At 35.7% G+C, this 20,945-nt stretch overlaps 1 protein-coding gene across 5 annotated transcripts; it reads left to right on the top strand.

Annotated features, from left to right (window-relative positions):
• On the top strand, window positions 604-20,192 carry LOC109851559 (potassium transporter 7-like). Of its 5 annotated transcripts, none has more exons than XR_002249891.1 (11): window positions 604-871; window positions 8,028-8,256; window positions 8,364-8,612; window positions 8,780-8,830; window positions 10,304-10,564; window positions 11,379-11,431; window positions 11,539-11,653; window positions 13,847-14,101; window positions 15,639-16,161; window positions 18,653-18,798; window positions 19,410-19,495. XR_002249891.1 is itself a non-coding variant. In XM_020421754.1 (10 exons), exons 1-10 carry the CDS (start codon window positions 656-658, stop codon window positions 19,933-19,935), a joined length of 2,478 nt encoding a protein of 825 aa, XP_020277343.1. In that variant the 5' UTR covers window positions 604-655; the 3' UTR covers window positions 19,936-20,190. The 5 variants fall into 5 exon arrangements, 3 of the variants coding, with proteins under 3 accessions (XP_020277343.1, XP_020277344.1, XP_020277345.1); XR_002249890.1 differs by having other exon boundaries at window positions 18,646-18,798; XM_020421754.1 differs by lacking the exon at window positions 18,653-18,798 and having other exon boundaries at window positions 19,410-20,190.

The raw sequence follows: 20,945 nt of genomic DNA, 5'->3' as shown, positions 1-20,945 counted from the left end.
ACCCGGCCCTCAACTTCAAGCTGTGGAGCCCCTCTGAGAAGCTCAATTCTTGCTTCGAGAGCATTCCAGTCTCCTCTTTTCCTCCGGCTCCTTCCTCTCAAGGTACGTAGTATTAATTTTTCTTCAATTTCCTCTGTTGTTGTCTTTGAATTGAACATGAAGTAGGTGGAATGGGCGCTTCTTGTTGGAGTATGTTAGTGCCCTTCGAGTTGGATTTTCCCCATTTAATCACTCAATTCAGCACTTCTGTGTATGTTATCCCTTGGGTTAGTTGTTGATTCAAGTGTGCACGACGCTTAAGTATCTTAGCCGTGACTCAAATGATTTGCATTTGGGCGCATATGAAAACAAATATATACAAATTATCTCTTGTGACAAGCAATATTTGTGCATTTGATTGTTCTACTTGATAAAAGTTAGAACCGAACAAACCGAACCGAACCGTACCGAACCGATTTGCAACGGTTCGGTTCGGTTTTGAATTATAGGTGGTTCGATTCAGTTGTTCAAATTTTGGTAAAAACCGACCCGAACCAAACCGTGCTCACCCCTAGAGCTAAATGCAAAAGAAACTAAAAACGTGCTTTTCGCGTTCACGCCCCCATTCCCGTTGATAACTCCGTTCTTTTCAACATCTCTCTCTCTCTCTCTCTCGATGATGGAGACCGCGAAAGTGAGGATCGGATCTCGAGAATCTCGATGGATCTCTCGCGAATCAGTCGAAGACGAAGAAGAAGATCACGCGAGGGAGGAGGACCAAGAAGACGGCGAAGGAGTTGAGCGCAAGCTGATTCGAACGACGCCGGTCTTCGATCCTCTCGACGTGGAGGCCAACGAGGTCTCCATCCCCATCAAAGACGATCTCGATCAGGTACCTCGATCAATTAATTGAGGTTGTTTAGTTGATAGAATAATTTGTTGGATGCAAGTAAGGGCAGAATATGCAAAATCTTGGATAGTTTTTCCTCTTTGATAGTAATAGCCGATTTATTTATTATTATTATTATTATCTCTACTACTAATGCTATTATTATTATTATTATTATTATTTTTATTTTTATTAGTTTTTTTTTGTAGTATGAATGATGCTCTTACTTCTTCGTTAGATAGTGAACTGATCTTATTGTTTTGAATTGATGTCTGTAGGAAATGTAGAGTGTCATTTGTTAGAAAATGCGAGAAACTAAAGGGAAGCCAAGTTAGAGATTTTAGCTATAGTTTTTATAGGCTTTTAAGAGAAAGGACACCACGCTTTTCGTTTCTAGCGGTACAAAAAGAACTGTAAGGATTGTAGGATAGTCATTATTATCCACAATAAAAAATATAATTTTTTCTAGAAAAAATATATAATTAGCCATTTGATGTTTATGAGGGTGTTTTATTTGGTATTTGAGGTTATTTGTTGTCTCGATTTGGAATTGGATTTATTTGGTACTCTGAGATTGTTTAATTGATATTATATTTATGGGATAAAATAGTGGAAATTGAAAATTATTGATGGAAGTAAAGCCCAGAATGTGCAAAATTCTGATTTCGCAGTATAAGTTATGTTCTTATTTCTTCTTAGCAAATGCGTTAGTGGAGGAACTGATTGTTTTACTTGAAATGTTTAAAAAATGTGATTTATTGATTTCTTAGCAAATGCGTTACAAGTACATGAAGCTAAATTAGAAATTTTAACTGTAAATTTCCTTGAAAATACATGTACGAGACCAAGGAGAATTCACCCTACAACCTAGTTGTTTAGAAGGAGGGATCTCAAATCCCTTATAAGTCGGCATTGACACATACCGTTAATGTGGGACTAAACAGGTCCTAACATATCATCAAGCTCCTTAGATTCGCGATCTTTGCGCTATTCTAGTCCCAGCCAAACACGCTATACTGCAATCCTCATGTCACCCCTTCTGGCTTTCCACTAGACTAGTCTTGGATTAATACGGCGATGTGGGCCTCATTATCTGTACTGCAGCTACGGCTTACTTGCAATTAGAATATCTTTGATATAATTTGTAAGAGGCCTAAAGAACTTTATCCATAAAACCTAGTAGTGAGAGGGGAGGAACTCAAATCTTATGATCCCACAATTGATTCTCCATGTTGTCAATGTAGGACTAGATAGATACCAACAACATTGTGATCCTGTAAAATTATGATTAGTTATCTGATACGTAAGAGATAGTTGTAATACGTAAGAGATAGTTGTAAGAGTGAGACACATATAAAACCCATTTTCATACACACACACATACAACGTGTACACACATGCACATACATTCTCTATGAGAAACATGACAAGAAACAAGGCAATGTGCATGCCTCAATGAAGTGGATAGAGGCTCTTTAGAATTCAGTCTTAAGATTGGTCCTTAAAATCATTTTTCCACACACACGTGTACACATATATCATATATGTTATATATGTGTGTGTGCGCGTGCACATGCACGTGTAGTTGAGCTAAAGTGGATAGATGCTCTTGTCCATCCAAATTTTTAACTGTTAGATGGACTTGATGATCGAGAGGTGCATCCTTAGATTCAATCTAAGGTGGTTCCTTAAAATCATTCTTTCATATACATATACATATACACACACATATACATATACATATACATATACATATACATATACATATACATATACATATACATATACATGTATATATGTGTGCATGTAGTTGAGATAAAGTGGATAGAGGTTTTCATCCATCCAATTTTTTAACTATTGGATGGACTTGATGATCAAAACATGATGTGATGAGTTGGCAACTCATTAATGTCAAGAAGGGTAACATGGTAAAGACAATTAATATCCCAAAAAAGAAATAAAAAACGCTCTCCATTCTTTCTCAGTTTGTTCTTTGATCAGGAAGAGCTACCGTCTTCATGCTGCTAGCTCCATCTAGTTCTATTGCAGACCACAAACAGGGTGTCCCTCATGGCAGCGAGTGCTCTCCCTCTCCCTTAAGTTGTTATAAGAACTATAATGAGTTTTGTTATATCTACCTTATATTAAATTGTTACTGGAGTATGGAATTATAGCCATGAAATATTGGCGTGGAAGAGTAATAGGAATAAATCAATTAGAGTTTTGTTTTGATCTCCGATCAGGCTAGTTTGCGGATCTTTTGCAATTTGTAGTTAATGGTGGGGCGAAGCGATGCTCAGTTCATCCCTTAGATGTTTGTAAGCTGTAACTTTTGGAGAAATAAAACTCACAGTCTCATTTCTCACCAAATTTCCTTCTTCCTTTCTTCTTGTCCTAGTTTGAACTCCAACTTTAGCAATGGCTAAGGGATGCAATCTTAAACCAAAATTTAATGTCCGATCCTTACAGTTCAGGGTCAATGTAAAATAATTTGAATTTAAAGCCGTTTAGTAATAAAACGGGGCATGAACGAGTGAAGGATCCCATATTCATCTAAGCTATAAAATTCCTTCAGAAAACAAATGTAAAAGAAGAACAAGCAAGGTTTAAATATAGGTTATCAGAATATATCGGATGACCAAAATTCATATCGGATCCTGGTTATCAGGGGTATATTGGGGATAAATAGTAAAAGTCGGAGTGTCATGTTGGATGATGAGCATATATAATATAGTGTCTTTAAAATATAATCTAAGTACATTTAATAAAGTATCAAGAGAGGATCTTCGAGAGAGGTCGTCGATAGAGTTCTTCGAGTGAGAAATTTGCAAGTGATTTTGGGGAAAGGACAGTGGATGCGGAGAGAATTAAGGTCACACGATGAGCGAATGCGAAATAGAATGTGATAGCACGACTTTTGTCTAGTGGATGCGCATCAGGTATGCGAAAGAGGTTTTTTGCTTCCAAACCCGAACCAGTTCACTTAAAATGTAAATCGTAGAAACTTGAACGATTTTTAATCCAGGATTAATCGACCGATTTATCGGATTTTAAATGATGTGCGATAATTTTTTGCAGAAATCGTATCGACCATGACTCAAACCCTATATATCGGCCTATATATCGATAATAAATTGATAAAATCGGCCTATTTTTAAAATATTAAGAACAAGTTAAGAACCTTTACTCTTTTATTTGAAAGATAATTAATTTTAGAACTATAAAAAAAGATAGTTTAAATTAGAACTATAAAAAAGATAGTTTAAAAAATTTAAGATACTACATATTTCTCCAAATTAGTATTGTTAGAAATTTTGATAATCAAACGAAGAGGTCTATATCCATTATTTCTCACATCCTTATGGTTGATTGTCTATAGTACTTTTTCAGAAAGCCAAGCCAATGAAAACACTTGATATCTAATTTGTCTCGAGATGAGAGAGGTCAGAGATGGCGCTTATGGCAGGAAGGTGGCAAGGGGACGAATTGTGCTAGGAGTGAGGGAGCTTGTACCGGTCGCGGTGATTGAACGGGCGGCTCTTCAAAGAATTGGGGATGCAACTATTGATGAGGGTAGTGGAGAAAAAGTTTTCTATTTTTTGATGATAGTTGTCTTTACTATATTACCATTACTTTCATTAATGAGTTGCAAACTCATCCAATCATGTTTTGATTATCAAGTCGATTCAACGGTTAAAAAGTTGGATGGAAGAATCTCTTCACTTATAGTAGCTCAACTATATGCATGCATACATACACACACACACATACATATATGTATGTATATCTATGTATGTATATATGCATGTATGTATGTATGTATGTATGTATGTATGTATGTATTGTTAAACCCTAATGCCATTAGGAAAGAACCCTAGAGGGGGGTGAATAGTGTTAATGCTAATCTAATCCTATTTAATGTCAATTAAAAACTTATTAACAAGTTATTCTAGCAAATAAGATATGCAATAATTATATGTAAGGATAAGCAATATAAACAAAGGGTAAAATAAACAAACACAAACAATATAGTGGATAAATTAGACAATGAGAAAGATAATTAATTTTAGAACTATAAAAAAAGATAGTTTAAATTAGAACTATAAAAAAGATAGTTTAAAAAATTTAAGATACTACATATTTCTCCAAATTAGTATTGTTAGAAATTTTGATAATCAAACGAAGAGGTCTATATCCATTATTTCTCACATCCTTATGGTTGATTGTCTATAGTACTTTTTTCAGAAAGCCAATGAAAACACTTGATATCTAATTTGTCTCGAGATGAGGGAGGTCAGAGATGGCGCTTATGGCAGGAAGGTGGCAAGGGGACGAATTGTGCTAGGAGTGAGGGAGCTTGTACCGGCCGCGGTGATTGAACGGGCGGCTCTTCAAAGAATTGGGGATGCCAACTATTGATGAGGGTAGAGGAGAAAAAGTTTTCTATTTTTTGATGATAGTTGTCTTTACTATATTACCATTACTTTCATTAATGAGTTGCAAACTCATCCAATCATGTTTTGATTATCAAGTCGATTCAACGGTTAAAAAGTTGGATGGAAGAATCTCTTCACTTATAGTAGCTCAACTATATGCATGCATACATACACACACACATATATGTATGTATATCTATGTATGTATATATGCATGTATGTATATATGTATGTATGTATGTATGTATTGTTAGACCCTAATGCCATTAGGAAAGAACCCTAGAGGGGGGTGAATAGGGTTAATGCTAATCTAATCCTATTTAATGTCAATTAAAAACTTATTAACAAGTTATTCTAGCAAATAAGATATGCAATAATTATATGTAAGGATAAGCAATATAAACAAAGGGTAAAATAAACAAACACAAACAATATAGTGGATAAATTAGACAATGAGAGAATGATGACAGAGATAAACAAAATATAAGTGCATAAGCCAAACTCAAAACACACAAGAAATGATTACGGAGTTCGGACCTTCCGTCCTACGTCTCCGCTCCCCACTCCTGGGGAAAAATCCACTATCACACCGGGTTTTCAACGTTCATCTGAAAACGTTTACACCACATAATATCGGTTTTCAACGCTCATCGTTCAACGTTCACAATCACTCACAATGTAACTACACAAATTTCACCTCAAGTGTTGGCCTTTCACGTGTCTTCCTCAAGTACTCGGAATTACGACCTACCTCTAGACATTACCACTGACCTCACTCTTCTTGGGACCGACCACATCTCTCACCTCTACACTCCTCTTGGTGTATTTGTGCAATACAAAGTGAAACCTCACAATTAAGCTCTACAACAAATAATTATTCTCTAAACAAGGTGAGAACTCAATTAAGCTCAACTCAATGTTACAAACTCACAACTCCAAATATACTATGTATGAAAATACTAAAAGCTCAAGTGGGTGGGTGTAATAATGAGAATAAAATCAAAACTAAAGTCAAATAAATTCTAGCTTATGGAAATAAAAATCAAACATATAAATAGCTAGATATGATTTTAGAAAACTTCTCCAATGAATGACAAGAGAGAGTGAGAAGAGTTGAATGCTCAAACACCAATGGATGATCTCCTCAAGCTCTTGTGAAATTCTCTTCACAAAACCAAAACTTAAAACAAACTTGAAACCTTTAAACAAGCATGTAAAACTCTTTTAAAACTTTTCTCTTAGTTGATTATAGAGCTCGGTATAAGGGGAGTATATATAGGAGACCCTAAAAACAAGAAAAACCCAACAAAAAGACAAAAACCCGAAAAACAACGAGTCTGAAAAACTAACTGTTATGCAGTTATAAGTCGACTTGCTACAGTGATAAGTCGACTTGTAACTAGCCGTTACAATCAAAAAATCAGCCCATAAGTCGACTTGTAAATATCATAAGTCGACTTGCTATAAGTCGACTTGCGTTGTCTGATAAGTCGACTTGGTAGCGACAAAATGAACATTCCAGAGCATTTCATAAGTCGACTTATCAACCATGATAAGTCAACTTATGAACATGAACAGGCACAGAGACTGTGCATGTCCAAAAATTAACTTTTAAACATTGATAAAAAATATCAAATAAATTCTAAAAAATGTAAAACTTTGGAAAATATTTATAAACATGATAATAAACATGTTACAATTTTTTTAGAATTGCACTTCCCAATAGAGAAATCTCATCATTTTGCAAAAATGTTCAAAACATGAAAATGAACAACATTTGTTTTTGACATTTTAGCTAAACCAGGTTTGGAACTTTATAAAATGATTATATAGACTTAATAAAAGATGTATATAATGATTGTTAAGTCCATAAACAAATAACTCAACAATTTTCACAAATTTATATTTATATAAACTTGAAAACCAAAAACCAAAATGTGTGTATATATATAACTATTTACATATACATAGAAACCAATAAAATGTGTGTATATGATATTGAGCTTAAAGTATTAAACACACAAGTATAAACTCCTAAACTAAATTACATAAGCTATCTTGATCTTCAATAAGCTCTTCTTGGTAAACTTTGCGGATGAAGCTTGATCTTAAATTTGACTTGATGTACAATGGCTTCATACCAATATATCTGCCAACCTCTATTTGATGTGATCGTTATGGCGCAATTCCATCCAACATCCGACACATTGTTTGTCTAGAATACCTAATAAGAAAACACAAACACTAGACAAACAATATTAGAGATTGTTTGTAAATCATCATCAAAACAAAAAGGCCAACATGTGTGTGTGTGTGTGTATATATATATATAGATAGAGAGAGAGAGAGAGAGAGAGAGAAGTGTATGCTTCGTAAATTTTGTGCTTGGGATTGCAATCTCATTTCCATCCACTCACTTTAAAGGGGACCACATTCACATGGGTTGGATAATTAAAGAGTGGTCATCTTTAAGTGGGGACCGTTTGAATGAGTGGATGTGAATGAACCACCTCACTATCAAGCACAAAGTTTGTGCTTGGTACCAAACATACCTATTTTTCTCATACATACACAAAAAACATGCATACATCTATGTGCGTAGGCACGTGCGTGTGTACCTTTTCCTCCATGAGGTGGAGGATATAAAATGTCACAACTGTTAAAAAGTATTTATATGGTAGTAATATTATCTTTCTAATTTTACTTTTGTTTACTAATTTCAGGAGTTTAATTTGCGGAAGAGCATTATACTTGCCCTCCAAACACTGGGAGTTGTATTTGGAGACATTGGAACAAGCCCACTCTACACATTTGATGTGATGTTTAGCAAATCACCTTATCATAGGAAGGAAGATGTTATTGGAGCACTCTCTTTGGTTCTATATACTTTGATTCTGATTCCATTGATCAAGTATATATTAGTAGTTCTTTGGGGCAATGATGATGGTGAAGGTACATTGGAGGTTGTGCTTTGTCTTTGATTATCGGCTTTGTTTATTTTTCTTTTTTCTAGAAAGTTTTAACTGTTTTCAGCTTTTATTGCCTTGAACCTGTTTCAGGGGGTACATTTGCTTTGTATTCATTGATATGTAGACATGCAAAGGTCAGTCTACTTCCGAACCAGTTGCATTCTGATACCCGAATTTCAAAATTCGGGCTCAAGTTGCCATCACCAGAGCTCGACAGATCTCTACGAATTAAAGAGCACATTGAATCCTCACTGGGACTGAAGAAGCTTCTCCTTGTGTTGGTACTTTTTGGTACCTCTATGATGATAGCAAATGGAGTTGTCACTCCAACAATGTCAGGTAAGCTTCTATTGCTATTGGGAATCTGGGATGAGGTTAGGGTTGTAGTATTAGTAGTGTTGACTGTGACGTATACTGCTAGTTTATCTTAGTATACATTAATGAATAACAATATGGTCTTCCAATAATTTTTTGTTCATTTATTTCGTGCGTTCTTGATTATGCAGTTATGTCAGCAGTCGGTGGTCTTAGAGTTGGAATATCCAGCTTTGAGCAAGGTACCATAGACTATAAAGAATGCTCTCAGAAATTTATTTTTGTGTCCATCTCAGTATGTCTTATCTTATCAGCCAAGTTAGCCAAGTATGTAATCGAATAACAGTGGATTCTAAAGTATTAGGTAACATGCAATAGTTGTCATTGTTAAATGGTGTACATAGACTTGTGTCTCCTCAGTAACCTGATTTTCAAACTGCAGAAATCACCTTGTGAAGTATGACTAGCATATTACCATGAATTTAGTAAATTTTATGGTTATGAATCCTCCCTAATGTGCACTTTATTACTCTCTTTTAACTATGTGAATACAGAGACAATAAAAACCCACCGATAAATCCTTCTACCGGAATATTGTGTCCGCAAGATTCATCCCTTTTCCTGTCCAACTCAGATAAGGGCGAATGTCAATGTTTACAGATAGTTTTTCAATCGGTTGATGGCTGCATATACATGCTAGATAAGTGAAACTACTGTATCATGTAACTCAGTTATTAACCTTGATGTTTTTACTCATATTAGCATATTGCATAATTCGATGGCTATGATTAGATATTCTAGCTAGGAACAATTTAATGTGGCATGAACATATCCTATCTTTTGTTTCTTTGTTTGTGCCTGGCTTGCTATGTTTTTTAGGTTGAGTGTACATTAAATCTCGCGGGCATCCTGAACAATTTACTGACTCATAAAAAGGTTATGAAATATGGCCTACCTAGTGAAACCCAAGTAAAACATATTGTAGATAAAAAGCTAAAGAACAATAAAGGATGGACACTTATTAATGCTTGCCGTACCTGTCTCAAACTGTGTAAGAAAAAGACACGAACACTCCATCAACACCATATTGAAAAGTACTATCCATGCTAACCTAAAACTTTAAATTTTTTTACGTTTAAGATGCAGCCAGTTAGCTAATTGGTGCCATAAGATTTAAACAGATTCAAGTAGCAACCCCTTACCTAAGAAGGAAAACTAAAAGAAAAGAAGTGCATGAAAAGTTTTTCCTCTCATAGACCTTTTTGGGAGTGTCAGTTAATCCCAACTAGATGGAGGTTACCTACACTATCAATGAGACTCACCATTCATCTCCAGCCACCTCATCTCCAGGGGCAAATAGCTTCATTCAAAATTTGTTTAAGTAATTGGTTGGTTCTTCTTCTAATAAATGTTGCAGTCTCAACAGTAAGTTATCACTTTTTATTCTTTATTTTCGATGCACATGTGTCCCATTGTCCTGTTTTTTGGTAATGTTGTGTTCCTTGTCTGTATTGTGTCCATTACTTCATAACGTATAACTAGGTCAAAACCCTGGAAACCATCTGGCATTTCAGAGTGCATTTGCACCATCATCTATTCTTGAATTGTTTTGGTTACTCACATATATGGCTTGTTGCCTAAAGTATAGCTATGCTTTTGTTGCTTATTTGTAGTACAGAAAACATTTGTTGATTGTGTTATATCAATTATTGCAGATAAAGTCGTGATGATATCGGTTGCATTTCTCGTCATATTGTTCAGTGTACAAAAGTATGTAACAAGCAAAGTGGATCTTGCAGTTGGACCTGCTCTATTTATATGGTTTTGCTCCCTTGGGCTTATCGGTATCTACAATCTTGTGGAGTATGGTGGAACAGCTTTTCTGGCATTTAACCCTGTTTACATCCATTATTTTTTTAAAAGAAATTCAACTCGAGCTTGGATGTCTCTTGGTGGTTGTATTTTGTGTGCAACAGGTAAGAATAGAAAAAATGTTCTAGCTTGCTTTTGTTTATTCTCTTGATGTTTTCAGTGAGCCTCAAAATGATAGCATTTCTTGTTGCAAACTGTGTTTTCTTTCAGTGTTTTGACACTTAATTTGCAAAAAGCTGAATCTAATGCTGCTTAGATATTCATGGCAACAAGTACTTCAAATTAGCTATTAATTGTGGTGGAACAGTTATTGTGACCTTTAACCATATTTACATCTATTATTCCTTTGAAAGTAATTCAACTCGAGCTTGGATGTCTCTTGGTGGTTGTATTTTTTAAGCAATTGGTAATAGTAGAAAAATTATGTTCTAAGTTGCTCTAGTTTATGCTCTTTGATGATTTCATTGGTTCTCAAAATGATAGCATTTATTGTGGCAACTAATATGAGCGAACTTTTTGTTCTTTCAGTGTTCTGATATTAAATTTGCATAAACTGTTTCATAGATATTTTATGGCAACAAGTACCTCAAATTAACTAGTAAAGAGAACTTGGGCACATATGAACCTAGAAACCAGTTTAAAAGTTGATCGTTGAAGGCAAACTGACTGGCATTTGCAGTATAAGTTACAGGATAGACTTATTGCTTGCTCTTCTCTATTCCAATAAATGATGCTTGCTTTAGTATGTAATGAGGATAATCCAGTTTTATTGGAGAGTTTTAATGCATATGTTATATCCAAAAAGTTCTCATCTAAGATTTTCTTTCCTCGTGCATTTTTGCCTCATATTATTTCTGACAAGCACTTAGTATTATTACATGCTACTATATCCTCTATTCATGGGTGATAGTGTTACAGGCTCTGAGGCTATGTTTGCAGATCTGTGTTATTTCTCTGTGAGGTCTATTCAGGTAAAGCATTACCTTGCAGTGTTTGTATCTGTCTCTTCTGTCGTAGTTATCGGAACTTTCAGAGGCTTTTTTTTTCTTCATCTCATTAACTTGATTATTTGTTCCAGAAAATGTTTGTGTTTCTGGTTCTACCTTGTCTTGTCCTGGGATACCTTGGTCAAGCTGCATTCCTCATGCAAAATCAAAATGCATCTGAGCAAGTGTTCTTTTCATCAGTTCCAAGTAAGTTTAAAAAAATCTTTGGGGTATTATTTTTTATTCTTCTTCTAGGGCAAGGTATAATCCCTCCCTCCCTCCCTCTGTGTGTAGGCATGTTCGCATGTGCATGAGAAGCGTGTGCACATGAACATAAGCAGGTGTTGTCCGTGTGCTTAATGTAAGTGTGTAGGTAACTAGGTGTGACGTGTCTGTGTGTGCTTGTGTGTGGATGTGCTCAAATGGGTGATTACCTGTCAGTTGTCCACTATATTTAACTAGGTAGATGTGCATGTTAGTTGATGTATAAATATAAATATATGTATGTAGATATAGTTGTTTTTGTGCTTGTGCGTGTTTTTATGTAGGCATGTATCTATGTGTATATGGATGTATGCATATATGCATGCACTATATATCGATGTAAGTATGTGTGTATGAGGGATGTACATACCTACATACATTATGTACGTGTGTATGTTTGTGTGCGTGCGTGCGTGCATGCATGGGTGGGTGTGGATGCGCCTGTTTTTGTGCATGTATATTTTTGTGTTTGTTGATATCTGTCCCTGAATGTGAAAAACTACATCTCCACAAAATGGGTTTGCCACATGCATCTAATAACATGTGTATAATTGTGTATATCTGCCATGTGATGTGCATATATGCACGAATTAATCTATGGATGTCTTAGTTTTTTTCCTGTCACATATTAGTGTGCTTATATGTGCATCAGTGCATGTTCATGGTTTCCTCTTACGCCTCCCTTGGTACGTGGAAATAGAGTCAAGTGAGAATGAAAAGAAGGTAGGAATGGAATGGAATAGATGTGAGAATGGAATGCGCATTCTCATTCTCATGTTTGGGCGCGTTTAGAGAATGAAATGGGAATCACAATCTTATTCTCATTCCCATGTTTGGTATTATTTGTTCACAAGTGATTTAGACACATAATTTTAAAAACATAAAAATATTTTAAAAATGACTAAATAATTCAATTTTTTAGAAAAATAAGTTTTATAGAAATGATATTTTTTCCTTGTAGAAATAATTTTTCAGTTGATAGTTATATTTTGGTACACTGCCTCAACAACAATTTCGTACTTCTGGCTTACTAATTGAAAAATAATTTTTATAAAAATTATATTTGATTATAAATAATTATAATTCCAAATTTCTGACTTCTAATGCTACATGTCTATTACTTATACGAGCAGCTAATGCTACTAGCATCATTGTGCACAAACATATACAATAAATTGAATTCCATATGCATGCTACATATGATTGAATTTCATGTGCATGCATGGAGAGAGAGAGAGAGAGAGAGGAAGAAAACACTAAATTTTAAAGGATTAGAAAAACATGTTAACTTTTAGTCTGTATATAAAATTTCTATGAAATTTCAAATGCACCTTTAACTTTTAAAAAATTGATTAGGAATAGAAAACACGTTAACGTAGAAAGTTTGAAGGAATATAAAACATGTTAACCTCTAATCAAAATTTAAAGTTCCAATCTCATCAATTAAGCACATTATATCTTGTTGTGAGTACTTTGGAAAAAATATTAAAAAGATTAGGCATATATGCTTCAATGGAACTTCAAATCATACGTCCAAAGATAAAATATTTGCTTAACTAATTGTCAATAGATTACGTAACCGAGTTGCCAAAAGATAAAAAAATTATTGTAAAGATTAGGTAAAGATTAGTCACACATACATATATTTTAAAAAGAAATAATGGTTACCTAACCGAATCATCAAGCAGAAGAGATTTTTTTTCTAGTGCAGACATGATGGAACTAGGACAAAGTCAAACAAAGAATAATATTTTAATATTGTACATCTATTTGTATATTTGTATGAGCAGCTAATGATATTATTTCTATAGAAATAGTTTTTCATATGGGAGTTTATATCTATTCGTATCTTTTAAGGAGGGTATAATTAGAAATTATTTGATTATTTTATTCTCACTTAAGTGAGAATATCAATTCCTTGTTAAATGGTTGTGAATGACAATTCCCACATAAAGTGAGAATTGATAAGAAGTGAGAATAGCAATTTCAGCGTCTAAAAATACATCGTGTTTGGTATGTATGAATAAAGAGTTGGAATTGCATTCCATTCCCACTTATTCCCGCATACCAAACGAGACGTTATAGTAGAAGTTTGTTTAATTTAGGATCCTTACATTATTTAAGTGTTGTGAGCAGATGGAGCTTTTTGGCCAATCTTCTTCATTGCCAACATAGCTGCACTTATTGCAAGCAGGGCGATGACTACAGCTATATTTTCATGTATAAAGAAGTCAATGGCTCTTGGTTGTGTTCCCCGCCTCAAAATCATTCATCCATCAAGGAAATTCATGGGTCATATATACATTCCAGTTCTAAACTGGTTTTTGTTGGCATGCTGCCTGGCATTTGTTGTCACCATTGGAAGCACAAATGAGATGGGCAATGCATATGGTAAAACAGAATCACTTATTATGCTAATTCTTTTCTCTGCTTAAACAGATGGTTTTGTTTCCTCATTTGGAGTTTGATTGCCCTTCACATGTACTATGGTTTTAAAATCTTGAATATTTATCTAGCCTTATTTACCGATCAGACATTAGAATATTTATTTTCAGCTTATGATGGATGGAGATAGATCTGGCCATCTTTTCTCTCGTCACCTTACTTGTTACCAGTGCAGATTTATATTCTCTTTCTAATCTTTTCTGCTACTTTCTGTCCGTAATTTTTGGCCATCTTTCCAACTAGATCTGGGGAAGTTCTGGCTCTCTTTTCATCTAATATTTATACTCAAAAAACTTAATGAACACTGGAACTTCCATATAAAGCCACTAAAATGGATCTGTTCATGTCACTAATCCTTCCATATCTTGTCTTAGTTCTTCCTAAACTCTCAGCCTATAAGTTGCTGTTTTCCTCAGACGAACAGGTTTATATGTCACATAAACAATAAGTTACATTCTGAATTTCCTAGATTGCGTAAGTTATTATGGACAGAAGTTATCTCCAAATCCACAATTCCCCTCATAGGTTTAGATTGAGAATTAGTGCAATGATATCTCCTACTAGCCCACATTAGCAAGGTGCCAAGACGTATTGTCATACAATGGTATGGACGGGCATGAAATATATAGGGAACTAAGATAATGTCGAAAAGTCTCCACGATATTATATTTACAACTCGATGTCAAATTTTCTCCATCCGGAGGAAATTTGATATAGGACAAGTTTCTTTTGGAAGAGCACAAATGAACAGATGAAGAAAAAAGAGAAGAAGTTTCTTACTTCTTAGTAACTACAATAAACATGAGAAAACAAACATGAGCTGAACTTCTTTTTGTATTAGCTTTTTGATACTCTATAAATTTTTTTGTAGCCTTATCTACATAAGGCAAGTTATTAAAATTTTAGTTATTTTGAATTTTAATATATTCCAAAATGTTTGTATAGTCTAGTTATTAGGAAAGTCTTCTATTTCAGTATGATTAGAATTCTTTCTTATTAAGGATCAGATTTATTGGTGATCTAGGTTTGTAAGTCTATAGAAGAATGGTCTTCCTTCAATGAAATAGGCAGGTGTGTATAAAAAACCTTATTTCTCTGCATCGTGTGATGCAATTTTGGACTCAAATTCCTAATTTTACTAAGGTGAAATCTCAAAAGTTTGAAACTGTTGAATCTTTTCTCCTGTCCTTCCAATGTCAACTGCTTATTTGTCTCAACACTATCATCTATCTTAACTTTACATGATTAGGTTTCTGTTATTTATTTGATCAGATAACATTCAGGAAGCACTTCAAATATGTGGAACATTATGCATGTATTATGGACAATGCTTTATTTGTCTTACAGAAGAGTAAGAAGAAACAATTTATTAGGTTGCTTGACAATTGTTATGACTGTCTACAACAGTTCTGTTTCTCATTTTCTTCTCTTAATTACCAATTGCTCTTTCAAGTGTCTTTTTCTAAGTGAGTCTATTCTGCAGGAATTGCTGAGCTTGGAGTGATGATAGTGACAACTATCTTGGTGACTCTTATTATGTTGCTGATATGGCAGATTAACCTCATTATTGTGATGTGCTTTGCAGTCCTCTTTTTGGGGTTGGAGTTGGTTTTCGTTTCTTCAGTGTTGTGTGATGTGGGAGATGGAAGTTGGGTTCTGTTGGTCTTTACAGCAATACTGTTTATGATGATGAACATTTGGAACTACGGTAGCAGGCTAAAATATCAAACAGAAGTCAGACAGAAGCTTCCTATGGATTTGCTGATGAATTTGGGTTGCAATCTGGGTACAATTAGAGCCCCTGGTATTGGCTTGGTTTACAATGAATTGGTGAAAGGAGTTCCTGCAGTATTTGGGCACTTTTTAACATCCCTTCCAGCTATCCACTCTTTGATTGTATTTGTGTCAATAAAGTATATACCAGTTCCAGTTGTGCCTCAGGGTGAGAGGTTTCTTTTCCGGCGTGTCTGCCCACAGAGCTATCACATGTTCCGCTGCATTGCTAGGTATTTTGAACTCTACTGTGCTTAACTTGGTTGTAGCAATAATTCATGGAAGCTTATCTTAAAAATAGGCAATTTGTTTGATAGATATTGATACTTTTCTTGTTGAGTCTTCTATTTCTTCTATAAGATGAGTCTATCAACAGTATTATGCGCTGAATTTATTGCTAGGTTCAGTTACTTAGTGTCCTACTTGCAATTATTACGTTCCTTTCATTTTAATGATTGATCAAATTTATGTCATTCATTTGGGATAAGTAGGATAAAAGAAAGAATTACCCCAAAAAAGAAAACTATCAAGTACATGACCATTAAAAATTAAATATGTAAGCATTCAAACCGAAGGGTCAGATACCAGATACTAATAAAAACAATGTGAATTGTCAACTTGAAGAATAAACATAGTGCAGCCAATCAAAACACTTAACCAGAAGATAAATATTTGGTAAAGAAAGCATGAGAAGCAAACCCCACATAAGTGTTGGAAGGACTATTAGCATTGGGATTGGCCAGTAAACTATCCACCTTCCTAAATTATATGAAACAGCAGCCAATAAAATTTGATGCTTAAACTTGGAGAGAAGGTGGAGGCCAAAATTCAGGAGACTATCAGCAGAAGAGGAGAGAGTTGGAATCCCCATCATGGAAGAAAATAGTACGATATTTAGGTTAAAGAGGAGTTGGTCAAAATGTTCATGCATCTGTGCGACTTTTTGGGTCATGGAGGATGTTATTGAGTGCATCCTGACGCACTTGAAGATGAGACTACCATATGAGGTGACCAATTCTCGTGTGGTTACTTGTGGGTATTCCATTCTCACAAAACTTGATTACTGATGGTCTTACTGGCTCTCCTCTTTTATTCTTTCGCCCATTGACCGGTTTGCTAATTCTGCTCTTTTGAGCTGTTTTTCGGAGTGGGGCCAATTTGTTGTTTGTTGCCTATACTCTTCTTTATCCTTTTCATTGGAGCATATATGTCCACTGTTATAAATAGTGGTAAATAACGCCGCTATTAGCATTAGTAGTCCCTTCCCGCTATGCTATCTCCTAATAGCGGGGACATATTGTGGAACATGCGCTTTCCACTCACAAAAGCGGCCAATAGCGCGCCATAGCGGTGAATAGCGCGCGATTAGGGGCAAAATCCGCCTTTTGTCCGTTAATTAAAAGTGTTTGAGGTTTGTTTTTTTAAATTAAACTTGACTTGCAACCACTGCATCCCACCGCCTCCTGCGATATTCGGCGTATTCCCGTCGCCTCCCACAACCTTCGACACCTCCCTCAGCACTTACTCTCACCTCCTCTCACCGTGAGCTCTTCCTACTGCAGTCCTCTCACCGCTCAGCTTATCTTCTCGAAGATGACTATTCTTTGACTTCTCCTCCAGTCGTCTTCGGTGTTATGTGACCATTACATGTCTATATCATGTTTATGATCTCTTTAAATCATCAAATATGTACTTTTAGATTTTCTATATTTTTCTTTAATTTTTCTCATTTTTTGAATGTTTATACATATCTAAATTAGACCGCTATTTGACTTTGTTTTTTACAGCTATGTTGTCGCAATAGCCCCAAATAGCCCTAGCGATACCTCACCGCTACGCGACACTATCCGTTATCGATAACTTTGTATATATCTTATATGTCTTATACGTTCTTATATGTTCATTAATGAAACAAGAAGCAATATTTCTATTCTTTTCCTTCAAGAAAAAATAATCCCACTAAGGAGTTCATAGGGATAAGCGGTAAGTTTATCACAATTCACAAGCCCTTAAGGAGATAGTTTGATTCTCTGAAAAGGTTGCAGTTTAGAAGAAGATGCTGCTGTCTGTTTGTGCGAAGAAACTAAACATGAACAATCAGTACTCACGAAATCGTTTTTAGGAAGCTGCAGCTGTAGAAAAGATATTTTCTTTCATTTGATGATCCAAGAAACAGATCGAGTTGCTCCTTCCATAAATTCCAACATGTACAAGGTTTCTACTAAGTTGGATTCTATAGTGCCTACATTGCCTAGAGATGAGAATACGGAGATGGGAAGAATCTATTCTACCTATAGTTGCGCAGTTGTTGAAAGCGAGTGGAGGAACACGATAAGGTCGATTATAATCCATTATATAATTGAAATGATTTATACCCTTATCTTGAATGTATCCTTTTTTTGGTAAGTAAATAAGCTTATTACCAAATAGCATGAAAGCTCAAAACAGTTCTGTATACGAACACAGCCCTCTCTATCAATACCTCACTATCTCTCTTATATACAAGACTTAAATTGAGGCTACAATGACCAAAAGGAAAATCAATCTCCTAGAAGTCTCAAATAGGAGCTCTCAGCAAACTTCACTGCTAGGCAAAAACTGGGTGTATACGCGTAGCCCTGCACCTGTCCCTGTTCTGCTTAGTAGCTTTAACTCTTTTAATCTTGCTACATTGCAGTTTAATCTCATAAATTATTGAGTCAACACATTCCTCTAAGGTTACAGATTTTTGCTGGAAAAGTAGTCCATTCCGAGCTCTCCAAATAGAGTACATGACTGCTGCAGCTGCAGCTGCAGCTCTTTTTATACAGTTCAAAGAAGAGCTCCCTCTGCGCTTCTCATCCAAATCAAAGCTTCATCCCAACAAACTGGTACCACATCCTCTTGAACATATTTCATAACATTCCTCCACACATTTACTACTGTATCCGCATTCAAAGAATAAGTGGGGTCTTAAATGTATCCTCGTCAGTATTTGTTTTAGAACTTTTCGCTTGCGTCAGTCAGCATAAACTGACTCTCTTCAATGGTTTGCATATGTTCATGTTTTGGATTTTCTTATGCATCTTTGAACTCCTCCATCATAAATATGTAGATAGTTCTTGTTTAGTCGGCAATCAAGTTTTAGCAATATTTTGTGCGACTTAGTGTCTCTTTTAAAATAGGGTTTTTGGCATATATACCCCTCATATCATGCGTATTTGCGAACTTTGGGAGAAAAGTACCCCCAATCAGCAGATTATTAATTTTGCTCGATATGGTGAGTAAATATTTGATTATTTTGTTGATAGTTTTACTGCAGTTATAATCTGCCTATCAGAGTTTGATGATTTGTTCACTTGGGGCTAAGTAGATGCAACTTTGCAAATACTAAGATTCAGGGGTTAGTTTTGCAAATATGCATAATTTAGAGGGTATATTTACAAAAAACACTTAAGAATAACATTCAAAAATCATCTTCAAATTGGCCTCTCATATGTAGATACGGTTACAAGGATGTTCGCAAGGAGAATCACCACACATTCGAACAGCTCCTTATCCAAAGTCTCGAGAACTTCATACGCCGAGAAGCTCAAGAGCTCTCTCTAGCAAGCGACGATGATGCTGATTCTGACACTGAAATCCAAGTATCAAACTCGAGAGTCATCGTGGCCTCCAATGGCATCATGTATTCTCTCAGCATCCCTCTTCTTGCTAACGAGAAGCCAGCTTCTGAACCCAGTACTTCTTCATCTCATCTGAGTCGACAAGATTCACCTTCTGCGGCTGCTTCTGCTGAAAAGAATCTTGAAAGAGAGCTTGCTTTATTGTATAAGGCCAAAGAGATTGGACCTGTTTATCTCCTTGGTCATGGAGATATCAGGGCTAGAAAAGATTCATGGTTCTTTAAGAAGCTGATTATAAACTACTTTTATGCCTTTTTACGAAAGAATTCAAGGAGAGGCACAGCAAACCTCAGTATTCCTCACTCCCATTTGATGCAAGTGAGCATGACTTATATGGTCTGAGAGTTTGCCATGTTTTCCATCTATTTAAGTTTTTCAGATCGATTTTGGTGTTTTTCATCGAGGCAGTTTTGGTCATTTTCTGATTTCTGTTCATGGTCTAACTTCTGTAAAAATGGGCATGTATAAAGTACTCATAGTGGTGGACATTGGAGACATTTTGAATTATAGAAAGCAAGTTGTTAATTAAAATTGCGCTTTCTTGATATTTGTTTTGATAATCATGTGGTTATAGGTTTGATATCAGACTTTGTAAAGAAAAATGGTATGTGATTATCATGAGATGAACTTTAGATTTATTTGTGTTGTAACACATTAAAATTTCTCAGATTATCCTTCCGATAAATGTGTTAGATAGAGTAGTTTTGATTTTCTTTATTTTAATCCTACATCAATTAGAATTTTAGATCCTCTCCTCCTACTCTTATATTTAAGCAGTTCAATACAATGAATAGAACAAGCCTTCTGAAGTCTCCTCTCTTTTCTTCTAAAAGCTTTATTCTTAACATGGTATCAGATACCTCCTCTTAATCCCAGAGAGATCTCTTTCTTCTTCCTCTACATCGAGCCGCCGAAGGGGTTTTGCTGAAAACTCCCCACTTCCCTTCGACGGTTTCGATACCGGATTCAACCTTGACGCATCGCTCGCCGTCGGCCACCTCCGAGCCCTATGCCCACACCACCCGAAGCCTCAATTGATTGCTTGGCATCCTACTCGACCACTGTGTCCACACCGCTCGACGGCTCGATCAACATTCGACCAAGCCTACCAAATCTGCACTAACGTGAACCTTGCTTGCGCCAGATTTGCACCTGCTCGCCGCCGCCGACGCCTCGTCTGCAGGACTGCACCATCGCTGATCCACAATACGATCTCGCTCGCCCACATCAATATCACTTGACCACTCGACCCAAAATCGCATCACCGCTCGACGTCGCTTGACACTTCGTGCGACCACGCCAACCACATCTACACCATCGCTCGACTCAATTTGAACCAAAACCGCACATGC

The sequence above is a fragment of the Asparagus officinalis genome, chromosome 8 (assembly GCF_001876935.1).
Source record: "Asparagus officinalis chromosome 8, Aspof.V1, whole genome shotgun sequence".
NCBI classification, from domain to species: domain Eukaryota; kingdom Viridiplantae; phylum Streptophyta; class Magnoliopsida; order Asparagales; family Asparagaceae; genus Asparagus; species Asparagus officinalis.
The sequence above is the reverse complement of the archived record's forward strand: the minus strand, read 5'-3'. Positions and strand labels throughout refer to the sequence as shown.

Excerpts from the sequence above, each read along its gene's own strand:
- LOC109851559 (XM_020421754.1), top strand. The coding sequence starts at position 656 with ATGATGGAGACCGCGAAAGTGAGGATCGGATCTCGAGAATCTCGATGG. Across the intron at positions 8,613-8,779 it reads TGTCACTCCAACAATGTCAG|TTATGTCAGCAGTCGGTGGT; the intron begins GTAAGCTTCTAT and ends TTGATTATGCAG. Across the intron at positions 11,654-13,846 it reads GTTCTTTTCATCAGTTCCAA|ATGGAGCTTTTTGGCCAATC; the intron begins GTAAGTTTAAAA and ends TGTTGTGAGCAG.